Source organism: Macadamia integrifolia, chromosome 5 (genome assembly GCF_013358625.1).
Source record: "Macadamia integrifolia cultivar HAES 741 chromosome 5, SCU_Mint_v3, whole genome shotgun sequence".
NCBI lineage: Eukaryota > Viridiplantae > Streptophyta > Magnoliopsida > Proteales > Proteaceae > Macadamia > Macadamia integrifolia.
The window spans coordinates 14,991,655-15,009,402 of record NC_056561.1 but is presented as its reverse complement, the minus strand read 5'-3'; the positions used below and the strand labels follow the sequence as shown (position 1 = coordinate 15,009,402).

Sequence of the window (17,748 nt, the reverse complement as noted above, 5' to 3'; positions counted from 1 at the left end):
AAAACACTAGAACTGTTTCTTTTGAACATTGCCATACAGACCCTTGGTCGCCTAGGTGACACCTTGACATCTTGTTGGTATCACCTTGATTTTCCCTCCAACGCTTCGGATCGCCTAGACGCCATGACAATTATGATACCAACAGTAATAAACAGGAAACTGAGAAATTTCAGAGTTGTATATGAAAAATTAAAGAAATTTAGAAGTACTAACCTGTTTGTAGAAATTAAACAACTAAAGAGGTGGTGAGAGTTAGAGAGGAAGGTATGACCAGGCTTCTCACCTAGCCTTAGTGGAGTCCCGCCATCAATGTTGGAATCTCAACAATGGAGTAGTTGTCTAGTTGAATCTCTCGACCAGTTTCTGAGTTTCAATGAAAAAGAACAGAAAATGCCATCTTTATTTCATTAATAAAATCATTGGGTGAGCTCTATGGGTCTTACAATAATAGATAGAGCTGAGTTATTAGGTCTCAAACTCTAAAAGGAAAGTAAAACTGAATAGGAAACTAAAACAGAGGTTCAGCCTATCCTAAACTCCTACTGTGGGCTACTTGAAGTGCTTTAAATAAACAAAATTATGTGATAATATGGCCTAGCCCACTGCTTCCAATATAACAAGCAATAAAAGGATCTAGACTAATAAAATCCGATCCATGATCTTTTTTATTGCTGGACCAGAATCCTGGAACAGAACCAAGTAAACTGGTTAAAAGATGAACAGCAATCTGAGTCAGGTCTGAGTTAACTCTGTAACAACATGACTGTGTTATTGAGTCAAAGTGTTCTTTCTCCTTCGGTACTTTTTAAAGTACCTTCCTTGATCTGCATCAGGAAGCCTCTTGAGGATGTCAATTGCCTTGAGCATGTCAGGTTGAATGGCTGGTTGGTTTAGAAATGAATTCAAACTTCTTTCTGTATTTATTCTACCATTTGCATGGTCAATCTATCCACGAACGAGCTCCTCTTAATAGAGTTCTGGATTCTGTTGCCATTGGTATCATATTATTCATGCTTGATGCGACAGGCCTTTTTTGACATTGCAGACTGCAGTATAGACAACAATTTCCGAAACTTCATGATTCCATCATCTTGACTGTCTGCCTGCCATTCCTGTTGATGCTTTCCCCGATTTTGTTGTATCCTTGCCCTGAAAGAAGCAGTCAGTTTGTCTCTTGGACTTAATTCTAAAGTGGTTTTTTATGTTAATTAGTCTTTTTTTCTTGGGTGGGTGATTGGGGGGAGGTTCTAGAATTTGTGCTTGTTTTAATACATTGAAGAATTTTCAATGTACATCAACAAGGATATTGGAGGGGTTGTTTGGTAGGTAAATATGGGCAGGGATACAGAAGGGTTACTAATGAATGACCAGTGTAGACTAGGCATAATCCTAAGGTAAGGACAAAATTTAAGATGAAGGGAAGGGGTATTCTGGGAAAGGGGGATATGGTGACCAATATTATAGTGTCACCGATTCTTCTTCAATCTTCAATTAAAACAGGGAGGCGGTAGAACCAGCGTAGGTTGCGTTGATCGAACTCCACCAAATTGATTCGAATGGATTCAAATCAGAAGGTCGAACATAAATGGCCTATTGATCCTAATTCCTAAGCAACATACTCTCGACACAACAAGTGATGAATTGAGAATGAAGGATTGAAATTGAGCTGGTGGTAGGAATAAAACCCAGGTATACGTTTGGATTTTGATCTCAGCTGTGTTGGTTTCAGCAGGTAAGAACTCTGGGGTTTGAGTCATTTAAGTTCAAGAATCTTCCACCCAAACCCATACTAAGAAAGGAGAAGAGGTGAAAGAGTTCAATGCAACAAAAGGGGCTGACTGCAGGTAATGCTAGCATAGAACATAAACAAGGGAAGAAGAATAAAGAAAGATAAAGAACAGAATAAGGAAGATATGAAGAAATCGTACTAGAGGTGATGCAGAATCGAGGCTGAACTGTTGACACTTTTGGCAATCTCGACCAAGACGAACTGGGTCGGGTTGGATTTTTGGGTTCAGTAGGATCTTTAAGGATGTATTTAATTTGGGAAAGATTGAGGTTTTTTTTTTTTTTTTTTTGGGTGAATAAATAATTCATTAACCAAGAGGAAAGAAAAGAAAGGGCATACATCCCTGATGGAGGGGGGAGAAAAACAACAAAACCCACCCTCAAAGAGAGGTGGTCTTGATGACAGCGCTAGGGAGCTCCCAGGAGGCTACAATGTGACAGCTTCTAGGGAAGGATTACATATGGCAGAAACCTTTGCAATCTTAGTGTTCACATCAAAGAAGATGGAGTTCCAAATCTTCCCAAGCGGTCTAGAGTTGGAGGTCCATTTCCTATGATTTCTTTTCATCCAAATTTGGTTTAGAGAGGCACAAAAAGCAAGCTTGCCCACTAAATCACATATGGTCTTCCCTTGAAATGTCATATCGACCCAAATCCACTCCTTATGGAAGGGGAGGATGCATCTATGAGAAGGCCAGCATTTGGACAACACCATTTTCCAAATGGAGGCAGAGATTGGATAGTCAAAGAATAGATGATCAATGTCTTCAAGTTGGGGCATTGCAGAGAGGGCACAAGGAGGGGGCTGGAATTCTTTTGTGGATGAGAAAGGTTTGCGTGGGAAGGCAATCAGTGAAGATCCTCCAAGCCGTGAAGCTTTGGCGAGGGATGTGATGTTTGAACCAGATGAGCCTATGCCAAGGGGAGGATGGGCCATTTGTTCTAACAAAATTCTAAGCTGACATAGAATAGAAGGTGCCTGAACTAGATGGGATCCAGATTGTAAAATCTTGAATCCTCTGGGAAGACATAATGATGCCTGACAAGGAGTTCCAGATCTCAACAAGATGGGGATCATCAGGGACCGGAGGGGGACCAAGACCCATTGGCTATAATATCTGCAATGAGAGCATGCTTGGGGATCCTGGAACTATATCTGCTCCTGGCACTAAGGATATGGGAAAGGACTCCCGTAGGGTGCCAATGATCAAACCACAAAAGAGTGGTGGAACCATCCACAATCTTAGAGGAGATAACTGTAGAAGCAAGAGATCTAAGAGAGAACATCTTGCGCTAGACCCAAGAAGCATCTGAGGGAACACGCACCGACCAGAAAGTGTCAGATCTGAGGATAGAGGAATAAGCCCATTGAACCCAGATGCCCTTCTTATTTGAAACCAGCTTCCATATAAGCTTGAGGATCCCCGTAGAATTTACATCCTTTATACGCCTTAACCCCAATCCTCCTTTAGCTTTAGGCCGGCAGACGGAAGCCTAGCTGATAGGCCTAAGAAATTTGGTGCATTCAGTTCCTTTCTAGAGGAAGTGAAAATGGATTCCATCTTAGAGGAGATTGATTTCGGCAAACCATAAATACTAGACCGATAGATGTAAGAAGCTTGCAAGGCGGATCTGATTAGTTCCAAACAACCTGCATAGGATAGCAATTCTCCTTTCCAGAGTTGGAGGCGCTTTCTAATGAGGTAAAGTATTGGGGTGCAGTGATGGGCAATGAGCCTTGCAGGAATCAAAGGCAAACCCAAATACTTGATAGGGTGCTAGCCAAGGGCAAAGCCAGTTGACTCCAGGAAGAAAGCCTTATCAATATCAGAGACACCAGCCATGAAGATTAGAGGCTTGCTAGGATTGATGAGAAGGCCTGACATGGAGGCAAATCGATTCAAGCAATGGATAATAGACTCCACAGAAGATGAGTCAGCCCTGGAGAAAATCATCAGGTCATCAGCGAAAGCCAAGTGAGTGATCTTAACTGCCTTGCACTTGGGGATGACAGAGATGAGTTGCTGATCAGTGGCCAGTTGCAGGGATCGGGAAAAGACTTCTATAGCAAGGCAAAAAATATAGAGAGATAGGGGGCACCCCTGGTGGATTCCTACAGAAGAGGGGAAGTACCCAACCGGACTATCGTTCACTGAGACCGAGAAGTTGGGAGAGGCAATGCATTGGTGGATCCAATTGGAGAACACTGGCGAGAAACCCATCATGCATGGAACTGACAGGATGAAATCCCATCTTAGGGAACTGAATGCCTTGTGAATATCAATCTTCAAAAGAATAGCCGGCGCGTGGGAGGAGAGGCAATGCATTGGTGGATCCAATTGGAGAACACTGGCGGGAAACCCATCATGCACTGACAGGATGAAATCCCATCTTAGGGAACTGAATGCCTTGTGAATATCAATCTTCAAAAGAATAGCCGGCGCGTGGGATTTTGTTAAAACCTCTAACAATCTCATGACAGAGAAGGATGTTGTCCCCAATACTTCTACCCGGGATGAAAGCCGATTGGTTGTTTTTGATCAAGGAGTCAACCACAAGTTTGAGCCTGTTGGTAAGGATCTTGGCAATAAACTTGTAGATGAGGTTTCACAAAGAGATTGGTCTGAAGTCATTCATCGAGTCGGCTCCCTCTTTTTTGGGGATGAAGCAAAAGAATGTATGATTGATCCCTTTAATTTGGCTAGGATTGAAGAAAAAGCTCTTGATGGCCTTGATCACATCGTCTTTGACAAGATCTCAAGAGGAAGTGAAAAAACCCATACTGAAGCTGTCAGGGCTCGGAGCTTTACAAGCTTTGTGAGAGAGGATTGCAGCTGAGATTTCCTCATTAAAAGGGATGGCAATAAGGGAATTATGCAAGTTTTCCGGGATGGACTTGTCAATAATGCCATCAGGAATGGGACAGACTGGCGAGGCATCAGGGCAGAAGAGGTTCTTGAAATAATCAACAACCACCTCTTTGATGTCATCAACTTTGGTAACCTGGGTGCCATCAGAGGAGTGCATCATCTGGATGGAATTGAAATGATTTCTGGCTTTTAGAGAGCGATGGAAATAGGCTGAGTTGGAGTCACCCAGTTCCAACCAATTAACCTTGGATTTTTGCTACAAAAAGCTCTCCTATTGGGCAAGTAGGGAGGAAAGATTATTAGATTCAGCCTTCTCAAGATCAGCTAGAGAAGCATTTAGATGGTCTGATTGGAGCTGGTACTGGATGGAAGTAAGCCTATTCTTGCAATCAGTAACAAGAGAGGAAATATTCCCGAAGGAGTTAGTATTCAAGGCTTTGAGGGCCTCTTTCACATGCCAGAGCTTTCTGGTCAAAGCAATGAGAGGAGTGGAGAAGGTATTAACAGGCTTAATCCAGGCTTCCTTGACAATGGAGGGGTAGTTAGGATGGGAAGACCACGTATGAAAGAACTTAAAAAGTTTGGGGCCAAAAGATGTGTTGGGGTGAACAAGGAGGGAGATGGGGCTGTGATCTGAAATGTCTGGGGGCTCAAAAGAGGCATGGGAAGAAGGGAAGGCAGATAGCCAAGCTTCATTCACCAAGACCCTGTCTAGCTTGCAAGCATTGTGGGCATCACCCGATCTTTTATTATTTCAGGTGAATTTAATACCCGACCATCTGAGGTCATCTACAGCAATGTCATCTGTACACTCATGAAGAGAATCAAGGCTGGCAGAATTAAGAGAGCCTCCTCCCTGTTTTTCATGACTAAACCTTACATAGTTAAAATCCCCTGAAATCCCCTAAAGGTTGGACCCAATTAGATCGGCAATGAGACGAAGGTCATTCCAAAAAGTCTCTCTATAAACCAAGCGATTTGAGGCACAGATGACAGTAAGCCAAAAAGAATAGCTACATTCAGTATCAGAGATGCTAAGATGAATGAACTGGTGGAAGGAAGAAGAGAGGGTTAACACAACCTTGGAAGGGTCCCAGAGGACACAAATACGACCATTAGGGTGACTGGCATGATTAGAGAGGAAGGACCAGCCCGGAGCGATGAAGGAAATGATGTGTCTAATTGCTGCGACTTTCACATGCGTTTTAAGTAAGCAACAGAACGAGGGATGAATGTCACGTAAGAGGAGGCGAACAGTGGCTTGCTTCTGGGGAGAATTCAAACCTCAGAGATTCTAGAGGAGGCCTTGAGACATTAGGACATATTAGGAGGGGGAACTATTGTTCTTGGGAAGAGGAACACGGTAAACCAGAGGGGGGCGAGATCTATTCCTCTGCTGATAGGAGCGGGGAGGAGGACAAGCGGAAGGCTGGGTCAGAGTGGAAGGGATATCGGGCTTAGCAGCGACCAGGGACTTGCGGGTATGCCTGGAAAAAGATGGAGACTAGGGTTTGGGATAGGAATGCTTGGACTTGATTGAGCCGGAGGTGACGGGCAAAGGAGACGGGTTAGAGGAATTCGGGTGCTCCAGATCCAAGCCCGAAGTAGCCAGGTCAGAGGGAAAGGGGGTCGATGCAAGGTAGTGGGCCAGAGAGGAAATGGGGGGCCTAGGAGGAGACAGTCCCTGGGCCTCGCCCAAAGGAGTGGGAGGTGGGCCTTCATCGATGGGCTTCAAAGAAGGGGGCAAGGTGGATCCAGCATGGGCCAGGGTCACAAGGTTCTCGTCAACGGTGGGAGTGGTTATAAATGGGGGTCCCACCTCAAGCACAACATCCAAATTGTTAAGTCCAACATTTACCTTTTCAAAGCCAAAAAGGGGGAAATCCAGAGAAGGGTCCGACAGCTCTGCCACAGTCGAAGGGACCTCTGTTGAAGACGAGGAAGCATGGGAGGGGGAAGAGGAGCTCTCATCCGAAGAAGACAAACTGCTGTCCGAGGTCTCAGATTCTTCTCTCGAGGTAGTATCAGTGGCCGAAGAGCATTCAAAACCTTCCTCAGAGGTTTGGTCAGGATGAGATGTCGAAGGGTCACAATCAGATCCGGGAACAGGTGGGACATTGTCCTCATCACACTCCACAGCAGATGACAAAATCGAGAACTTATTTTGCCCGTTGGGTAAAACCTCCACGGCAGACGGCCAGTCGCCGAGCCGATCGAAGAGGATTCAGGCCCCTCTGTAGATTTTTCCGCTGTCTGGTAGCCGTACAACCTCTCGCCGGTAGAAAAGGCTCTGCCTCCAGCTCCGTCATAAGGAATCGATCTCTTGGGAGAAGAGGGCCAACAGGATCAATTGTCATATGGTTCTTTGGGTTGCAAGCGAAGTGTCATGCCCGAATACGTTGCAAATAAGGCACTACGGGGGCCTAGTTATAGCGCACGGCTTGCTGGAAACAGAAGTCATCTCCTTCTTGCACTGAGATGGAGGGGAGGGCAGCGGGTGCCGAAACTTCTACTCAAATACACGCACAGGAAAGTCTATCTTTCCAATTGGTCTTGGCATCCGACCATATGGGAGTGCCCAGAACCTAGCCAATAGCACTCGGACCTTCCGAACAACAGAAGTGAAGAGGAAGACCAGGAAGAGATATCCAAATGGGAATTGAGGAGAAGTCGACGTGGTTTAAGAGGAGTTGACGATGCCACGGACAGAGGAAGATTGGTTTACGCCCTACGAGCCAAGGTCCACCCTCCAAGCAGTGCACTTTGTCAGACTCATCTGAGAATTTGAACAGAAAATACCCATGGTCCAAAAGGAAAACATCCACGGTACCCGTACGATGCCATTGTCTCAAAAGAGAGGATTTAGCCAGGTGAAAGGGAGATTGCTGGCCAAGAAAGTGCCCAATGAGAGAGCTCTGCCATCGGGAAGCTTTGGACTCAAGGAGGCCTTTCGAGTAGAAAGCAGTCATAGATTCACCCAGACAGGTAGGGGCGATAAAATGGAGGGGAAGTCCTTTAGTAGGGGTGGAGGAGGAAGGTTTGAAGTGGGTGTTCCAGGGGACCCCCCCAACGAGGGGTGGGAGGGAGAAGGGATCGGAGGGATGGAAGAAGCAGTGTTGGTCAAGGGAGGGGAGGCCAGGAGCACCTCGCTGGAGATCCCTCAGGCCATTAGAATGGTAGGGAGTGAGTACACCTAGAAGTTAATCCGCAAGGAAGCCACCTTTTATCCCATGAATGCGAGCCACCTGCCTCACTTCCTTTGAGGTATTTTATTTTGGGGAATAATTGTAATCCTTTATTTTGGTAGTTATTAGGCTAAGTAAGGAACTTTCGATTTGAGTTTTGTTGTGTTTCTAATTTTGTTAGTTTAGATCTTAGGAAATAATTAGGAAGTTTCTTTTCTAAGTCAGTTTTAGATTTTAATTAGGAAAATTTTTATTTCGGGCTAATATAAATTAGCATGTAACCCAAGTTATTGGACAGATTTGAGAATGGATTGAATTGAGTTGTTCAATGCTGGATGGGTACTTGCAAGGCCGTGTGATCCCTTCTTCCCCACCCTCCCCTTGTGCAATTCTCTCTTCTTCCCCTTTGCTGTTTCTGCTTCCTTACTTTGTTCTGCAACTGTTGCAATTGAGCCCTAAGGAATTGTCTGAACACTCCAGTGGAAGATCGGTTTGAGCTGAAACTTTTAGGGTTGGATTATCCCTCTAGGGCAGCCCAAACCCTGGAGTATTTTCCTCCAAATCCTCCTCTCAGGCGTGTTTTCCTACCCGGAACCAGTTCTAGTTTTGGTTCTACAATCAGAGTTCAGACATCAGATACTCCCTCTTCCTTCACTGTTTTGAGTGACCCCTAGCTGCGTTCAAGAGGTCGTTGAGTTGGGAACCTTGCCCTAAAATATGAGATCCAACAGAGCCCGACTTCAGTCGCACCTGGTTTCCGCCTCTGGTTTGTGTTGGAGGAAGGAGACAATAGCCCCTCCCCACGATTTCCTTTTGTTATTTTCTTTTCTTATTTTCCATATTATTGCCCCTCCTTTCTCCTCTTCATTACACCTTGCTCTTTTTTTGTTTGCCATTCCTATTTTACCCCTAGTACATAAGTCCAAACCCTCTCACGTCCTTGTGATATTTTTAGAATCTGTTTTTTACAAATTGCCACCCTTCTTTGGGTTTTGAGATTAATAATAGAGCTACCATTATCCTTTGTTGTTTGGTTAATGCACTCTTGAATGGGCCCATAAGCGATCTTATTCCGGTTTTGGAACCCGGATCTGCAATCAAGAGGTTGCCCCGGGGGGGCAAGTAGAAGAACTTCCTCAGGCTACACACGCTACAACCAAAACAAAAACTCAAATATTGATTCCATTATACTAATCTCTATCTACATGCATATAGATAAGGAAAGAAAAAGACTTCAATAAGGAAACAATTCTATTAAGATTCCTAACAAAAAACAACTCCAAAAACTTGCTAAACTCTTCCTACATATCCTACCCAAAATAAAAGATTAAATAATATTCTCCATGATAAAATAAATCACATTAAATATCCTTCTGAACGGAATCGGTTCCTTGTGGTCAAGGAGTCTTGTTGGGTCAAACTGGTCCAGCCAAATACCTGCATCAAATGGTATACTCTGAAAGTGCACTGTAGTTTGGCTGAAGTGCAGCAACAGCTTTTGTACACAATGTACCAAGGCAGATCTAGAGCCATGTTGGGATTTATGGAATTTATTGGTAGTAGTAACTTTTCATTTGGTCATGGGCTAGAGTTGGCCTGGTTTAAATCCTAATGTTTCAGTGTTCTGAAAAGGGAAAAAATTTGATTGCTAAGGATGCCCTAGAGTTAGGATCCATACCATATTGGGACTTCTGAGAAAATATGGGAATTATAGTCGTTATAGTCTCCTTCTGATAACCGTTTGAATTGGAAACTTCCTTTGTCCTACTTCTACTTCTCATGATCTGTTCCACTGCACGGTCTTTGAAACACTTCTACATATTCAACTTGTAAGAGACTACTTAAGTTGTTCCCAAACCATTAGGGCCTGAAACTGGATGAGTATGGCTAGTATGAAACAAGACTAATTCATGCAAGACAAAAGGAACTCCCAGTAAAGAAAAGTATGTGTGCTTAATGCAGGAGCATGATCTCAACACTTCGAGAGGGCTTTTGGTTTGTAAGTCTGTACTTCACTGTGTGGAGCAATGTAATATTACAGTCCAATAGTGTAGGTTCAGGGTTTAAGTTTCGATCGAAACAGACAACATGGTTTCAATATGGTCCGAGATGAAACTGGTTTGGTCCAAGTTTCAGCTCTGTTTTGACAGGTTTCACAAGTTTTGGCTAATTTCAACCAAAACATAGTCGTACCGGTCAGTATAAATCACACGTGTCAACATGTTTCGATCGATAGCTCATATGTCGCAAGTTTCGACACTGTCAAAGCGATTTTGCCAAAAACTTGTAGTTTTGGCCAAGTCACTTGTTTGTTACCTATCTTGTTGCATTCTTCTACTCATTCAACACTTTACAGCTTGGATTTGTGTGATTGGAGCTTGAAGGTAATGGTTTTTTCCCCAAATTTAATTTTTGGAAGAATTGTAGAACTAGTAGTGTGCAGCATCATTCAGTGTATACTAGCAAATTGTGTATAAACCACAAGTACCAATTTTTTTTTTTGTGAAACTAATTCATGGAATTCGTGTAAAATGACAAAAATAGGCAGCATGCACCCGAAAAAAGGAGGTTAAAAAAAAAACCATTTTCTGGGCCTCGAAACCTAGGTTCCAATTTTTGCCTAGAAAAATCTCAGGTTTTGACCCGGTTTCGGTTTTGGCCAGGGTCGAAACCTGGAACCTTGTGTACGATAATATTTAAATTAATAGTAGTCTTATTGTGGGGCCCATCTGTTGATATTGATTTAGGTGTTAGATGGTTTTATTGTTTTCCGTGGGCTATAAGTTAGTTTTTTTTTTCTTAATTAATATTTTGTTGGAGTCTATTGTATTTTCCAATTTGAGGATAATTAAATTTAGGTAATAAAAGTCATTTGGTGAAGTCTTTTATTTTCGTTTTCTGATCTATAAATATGTAATCACCCCATGATTTATGATGGAATAGAATGGATTAAGAATTATTTGGTTTGAAAAGTGAGTAGGAGCCCTCTTCTATTTATTCTTTTTTTGACTTTTCTCCATTTGATCCATCAAATCTGATCATTCTATCCGAGCTAAACCTGGCCGTTGATACCATGGATCCTACCCTCTTGTTTGTTGTCTGCCAAGATCTTCAAGTCGTGAAATAGAACTTGCGAAAGATTGAAGTGAATCTTGAAAATTCGTAATGGCAAATTTAAGGAGTTTAAGAGCCAATCTCTGGTCACACCCCATTTTATGGAAACTTCCTTCAATAAATTAATCTTACTTGTTGAGCGAAGGGTGAATGAAAGAGTCAGAAAATAAGTTGGTCGTGGGTGGAATATCTTGAAATTCTGAAAATGAAGGTTCTTAAGAGGAGCCCATGTTACAGATGAATTGATCAGAGATTCAATTCAATATAGAGATCCTCATAGAGAATATGTTAAAGAAGAGCGAATCATCATCTCTGTAGAGATTGAACATGTGGAATTCGTTCTTCTGCAACAGATCATCATTATCAAAATTCCTATCCGAGTTATTCGAGAGAAGCATTGGATCGTTGAATCAAGGTGGCTGATCATGGATGCTGTTTGAATAGTGATGATTCTTTCATTCTACAAAACTTGAGGACGAGTTTTTCCAAACAAGGAGGGAAAAATGCAGTAGCATGATCTCAACTCTTTGAGATGGCTTGATCTTACAATTTGGTTCTTATATTTGTACTTTATTGTATGGAACAATATAATAATTAGTCCAATCGTGTAGAATAGTACCTGAATTAATCAGTCTTATTGTGGGGCTCAGTTGTAAATATAGATTTAGGCGTTAGTTATAATAATATATATATATATATATTTTTAAATTTAATTTATTAGAAGTCTATTGTACTTTCCAATTTTAGGATAAGTTGATGAAGAAATAAGTGTTATTCGTGGAGTCTGTTTCTTTCTTTTTTGGTCTATAAATATGTAACCATGACTTATGATGGAATAGAAAATGGACTAAGAATTATTTGGTTTGGAAAGTGAATTTAGTTCCCCCCCCCCCCTCCTTTCTGATTTCTTCTTTTCCTTCTACACTAGCTCTCTCCTTGCTTTTCTCTTTCACAAGCTAGCTATCTTCTCTCTTGATCTGGTAAGATTTTCCCTCCATATTTCATCTCTCCTCTCACATTATTTCTCCCTTCCTTTTTCTTTCTTTAACTATTTTCTGGTTTCAAAAATTTATCAGTTTCCTAATTTTTTTTTACCCATCGTCCTTTCTCTCCTTGATCGTATTTTCTTGGAGAATCTTATCTCTTAGCAGTTCCATCGCGTCTTATGCTCTCTCCCTATTTTCTCTCCTGACTTTTCTCCATTCGAAAACTATTTTTTCCTTCTCTTATTTCTCTCTCTCTCTCCCTCACGGGAACTCCTATTTTCTCTCCCATCTTATCTTAATTGATCTCACATCTCTAGTTAGTTTCTTTCATACTAAAGCTGATAGTTTCTTTCATACCAAATCTGAGATACTATTCTTTTATCATCTTCCATAAAATCTGACCTTCAGACCTGGAATATTCTTTCTTAATTTCTGACCGTTAGATCTCAGATCAGATTGGCCCACCTAGCCATAAGATTAGGATATCCTACGCTCTATCAGTGTGCCCATTACTTGCAGGCTAATCACTGATCGAAGCTGATTATGGCTTGCTCAATGATGTCAAGAAAAAATCTCTGAATTTTGGGCTAATTGTAATGCTAATGGAATAAGCTTTTCAGTTATGCAGAGGGGAATTTGTGGACACCGGTAGCAGAGGGATAGAATTAATGTACACATGTTGTTTATGTTATTTTCTTAAAGAAAGGGAAAAAAGGGGGTTATGTGCACATGGTTCTTAGTTCACTTTGCTAATTAAAATTTGGAAATTTATGTGCAGGTTGCTGATGTGAAGAAAAACATAGAAACAGTCCAAGGTCCAGATGCTTACCCAGCTGCACAACAAATGCTTATTCATCAGGGGAAAGTTCTTAAAGATGCCACAACGCTGGATGAAAACAAAGTTTCTGAAAATAGTTTTCTTGTCATCATGTTGACCAAGGTATGAGTACTTCCTTTTGAAGTATCTTCTTCTAATTTTATTGTCTTTGTGGTTGGTTGTGGGAAGGATGGAATCTTTTGTTTGGGGGCTTAATCTGTGTCTTCCAGATTTCCCCCACCCCCTCATTTCCTCTTGATAGATGTGTCTTCAGCCATATTGTCTTAGATTTGTTCAAGTATGACAGGAAATTAACAGATTTTATCAACCCAATTTAGCTCATGATAATGTGAGATTTCTCATTGTAAATTGGATGGATTTGGGATTTGCATCACCCTAAAACAATGCATGAAACAAGTGGAAATCTCAAACAACAATCACACAATCGTGCACAAAGATTTACATGGTTGCCTACTTCCACAGTGAGAGGAGACCTGTTTCACTATCAATGGAGAATAGGGTTACAGTTGCTTGTCCTTGCACCTCACAGGCTGCTTATAGAGAAAGAAACCTCGCTATAATTATATAGGGAAACCTATACAGGAAATTTACCAAAATACATTTACAGTCTCCAAAAATATTTTTCTTGTGGGCTACCCCCGCATGGACCTGCCGATAACAATGATAACGTGCAGGGTGGGCCTATTCCTTTGGGCCTCAAGGTCTTCAGCCTTTTAACGGCCCTTCGGAGTAAGCCCACTTTTGCAAGTGACAGAATACAAGACATTGTAACCCTCCAATAGTCTGACGTGTTTTCCTGTCTTTAAACAAAAGGTGCTATCACCAAGTGTTTGCTAGTTGACTACCAACTTCTTTATGGTAATGTTAACTTTTTCCAGGGCAGTTAACCTGGAACATAAATGGACATTCAAAGTTCTCTAGAGTATCATAGATTCCATTTTCAACTGGGGATGGGCATCTGTGTTGGTCTCACTCATGATAAGGATACCTTTAGGAAGCCTAGTTTTCTTAAATTGGATGGGTAGAGATAAGCTCCTTGAAAAAAAATAAAAAAATAATAATGATATTTTCGAAGTATAGAGATGGAACTTATGTTGGTGGATCTCTTTTATTGGCACGTGGTGGATCCATCATATGGTGGTTGATTTCTGACTGTAATTGGGAATTTTGCATACATTGTTTTGCAGTTTAGTGGAAATTAGTGTTTTGCTTATGTGAGTATGATGGACCTTGAAATTATATTGGCTGTTTTGGTTTTCTTAATGATTTATGTGTTATTATATTGTCTTTATATTTGTTATCATTCTTGATGGTAGTAACTGATTCCTTTATGTGGCATGCTGTAAAAAAAAAATAATAGAATAAGAGCTCATCTAGTGGAGGTTCAAGCACAGTGGCGGCTACAGTTCAGGTAAGATCAAAGCATATGCTATATTTTCTACATTGTTTTCCATGTTTTTAAATCGCGTTCTCTCTATTGTCATCTTCTTCGCCCTATTATAATGTCACTTCATCGTCACATTGTTTATCCCTCCTTTTTGAATATAATAATGGAAATCATGTCATCGTTTTCTGGTTCAAGCTAATGTTGAAGCTTAATTCTATTTTTAGTGGACATGATCTCATATCATTTATGCAGTATTTGGTTTGCTGTAGATGCTTCTGGCTGGATAAGCTCTATCCACTTTGAAAGCCCAGGTCAAGAAGTACCAGGTCTAAATTGAGTAATCGGTTTCAGCGAGGGTAGTTAGGTATTTAGTATATTATATTGTGAGTATTGTGTAATTTGGAAATTAATATAATGTCCAGAGGGTATTTTGTAATTTGGAAACTAATAATACATGGAAGTCTTAGCTGTCTGATGCAGATGCACGATGGATTTAGGGAAAAAAAAAATCTTTTTGATTTGATTTTCTTTTGTTTTAGAAACAATTTCTTTGAAATTAGTTAGTTTCTAATTTTAGATTAGTTTCATTTTAAGTTAGTTGCCATTAATTTTTGATTTTTTTCTTTATATTGGACATGTAAACGATGAAGAAGTTCAGTTTTGGAATTTTGAAGAATTGAATGAAACTGAAAATAGATTTTGGATGAAATGATGGCTGCCATGGACTGCTTATCTCTTGTTCTCTTTCTCTGAAGTTCTCTCTCGGAACTATTCTCTTTTTCCTTCTTATCTTCTTCTTTTCTCCTTCCTACTACTCCTATTCTCTGTAGCTGTTATCAGTTCCCTGTTCTGGGCGGTAGACACAGCCCCAGAGCTTTTGGTTGAAGGAAGCCCTCCCCAGGGAAACTCTAACCCTTGAATGTCAGGCCTGAAGGTGACTCCTGCTGTGAGAAACAAAAACCTGCAACTCAGGTTAACCAAACCTACCGCCAGATCTGTTTGCAGGCACTACAACCCCTGTTTGCATTGCTGTTATGAGGTATTTCCCATATGAGATCAAGAGGCCCTTTAGTGAAGCATCATCGCCTGGAATCTCAGGCCTAATAGAGGGGATTTGAAGGAGATTTAGCCCTCGCAAGCTGCTGGATTCTTCCGCCCCTGCTGGTTGTCCAAGAAAGGAGAAGATAGACTCGTGAATTGTAGTTTAAAGCCCTTCAATTTGGTTTTTCCTATTATACCCCCGCTTTTAACTTTTAATTCCCTTTGAGTTTCTTTATTTCTAATTCCAGAGTACCCCTCCCTCATCTAACGCTATTCCTTGTTTCCCATTAATTAGATTGGTGACTTATAATTACAATTCTGCCATTCTTTATTAGAAACACCAACTAAAATTCCAAAATTGAGTTTTCTTTGGGATTAATTCCTGATAAGCCCTTAGTCAATTATTTCACTCTATAAAGCTCCAAAATTGTACCAGAAATTACAATATTGCCCCTGGTTTGTCTAGAGTGAAGTATTTGGTTTTTTAGTAGGCCCTAAGCGATCCGATCCCTCGGATCCGCATCACTTAATGGATTCATCCAGTAATCTGAAACGGGTACCTCCAGCCATGGCAGAAGGAAAACGAAAGCACCAAATGATATATAGATCAATAAAAAATAGAATCAACAGAGAATATCCAGCCACTGAAGGGAAGTTTCATTCAAGCTGAGTGATTCCATGGGTACATCTAGAAAAGAAACACATTATCTGATAAAGGCTGCTTCGAGGGTAGCAACCTTCTAGAGAAGATAAAGAGAGAGTGAGAGATTGAAAAACAGAAAACAGAAAAAAAACTTGATTTTCCTTACCCAGCTATCAACCTACGCTCCTTTATTACCAACCTCTGTTTCTCTCTCCGTTCTGTTACACTATCCATGCATAGTCATCTAATGCTTTTGGTTTCTTTCTCACTTGTTCTCCCCAGCGTGGTGCTTGGGTCCTGGCCACATCAGCTGGTTGCGTGGCACGATCCTTGAGCTGCCTTGGAATCATAACATCTAGCCATCGTGATCTAGAATATAGATGTACTTTTATTCTTTGTTTGTTTACTGCATCCATCTCTAAGACTTTCCATGGGCAGCTTCTATTATGTGTTCTTAGTGTCTGATGTTGTTTTTTGAGTGTTTGCACATTAAAGTCTGGTTGTACCATGGCTTGGACTTGGGAAATTCAGTGGGTTGTACAGTGGCAAACTATTGATAATCCTGTAAAATAATTCTTCTTGCTTTATTCTGACACCCGTTGCACTACCCCCTCTAGTTGACGAGGTTTATTGGTTAGGTTTAACTTTTTTTTCTTATTCATTGAAAATGTCTTCATTCTTCATGACTGGTTTCTTTTGTTATTGAAAATTATAACCAATGGCAACAGAAAGCCATGTTCTTCTGGCTGTTATAGTGGTCAAAACTGGTTGGGTCAGATCCTCTCTGCTGGTCCGTTTTTCATTTCTTCAAAATTACTCTTCATTATTTGTTTTTCCAAGATTCTAACTATGGAACCTTTTTTTTGCTGGGTCTGTAGACATTGACATTGTTAAGCCAATAGTTAGGCAATGGATGTTTGTTCATTTTTAGGTCAGCAAACTTTAAAATAGTTCGTAGATAAAAGTTAGAGCATCCCGCTTCTACGATATTTCAGAACTCCTCTTTTTATCTTATTGTTTGAATGTTTTATAAGATCTGTTTTGATATGAAGTATTTACTTGCTTTGAGCATATAATGACTTAAAAACCAGCATTCTGAAATTATTGCCCTTGACCCATTGTATTGATTTGGTCATTGTCAAATGGTTAAACTTGTCAGATTACGAATCGACCAGGTTGTTCAATGATGAATTGTCAATGGATCTTTTAGAAAAATGTTCTCTAGAGAGAGACTACCAAAACATGCAGAATTGGCTTAAATCTAATTTTGGGCTAGTCATTTTCTGTATTTAACTTTTATATCCTGGTTAACAACTGAATAATTGTAGAAAAGCAGTCCCTTTTTAACTATTTTGGGAATTTCATGCTCATTGCGTGTCCATTAGGTCTGTTTTTGTTAGTTGCAGTGCTTCATTTCGAGGGTAGCTGAAATAGTGAGACAAAGCCAGGGTCAGTTACTTTGTTGTTTATTGCATTTCTCCTGAGCATTGAGGATTTTTTTGGGATTCTTACAACTGTTTTTTTTGGCTGGATCAGCAGCATGTAAGGAATTGTGATGGCATCTAAGTGGTAGTTTGTCATGGTTTAAATAGTAGTCAGAGTGTAGGAGATGGTTTCTCATGGCATGGCTTCCTTCAATATAGTTGGTGTGTTACCTATGTTTCTTCCCCTATGCTCTCTTCATTGTTACTAACTTATTTACACAGCAGCATAGGGGCGCATTATTTTCTTTCAACCTATCACCAAGTTAATCAGCAATCAACTCATATTGTCAAGCTCTCGCTATTGCTTCTTCTGCACTATTCTGATAACCCTAGATAAAAATTCCAGCTTTTAACATTTGAAACATCTTAAATTCTCTTTTCAGTTCAAGAACCAAGCATGTCCTACAATATC

At 40.8% G+C, this 17,748-nt stretch overlaps 1 protein-coding gene across 1 annotated transcript in view; it reads left to right on the top strand.

The window, feature by feature from the left end:
- The window catches only part of LOC122079565 (ubiquitin receptor RAD23c-like), an 18,660-nt gene extending 2,673 nt beyond the window's left edge, over nt 1–15,987 (top strand). The window contains exons 2-3 of the mRNA XM_042646145.1: nt 12,722–12,883; nt 14,142–15,987. Coding sequence (XP_042502079.1) covers nt 12,722–12,883; nt 14,142–14,243 — 264 coding nt within the window. The 3' untranslated portion in view covers nt 14,244–15,987. The remainder of the gene's footprint in view (nt 1–12,721; nt 12,884–14,141) is intronic.
- Nucleotides 15,988–17,748: the final 1,761 nt, after the last annotated feature.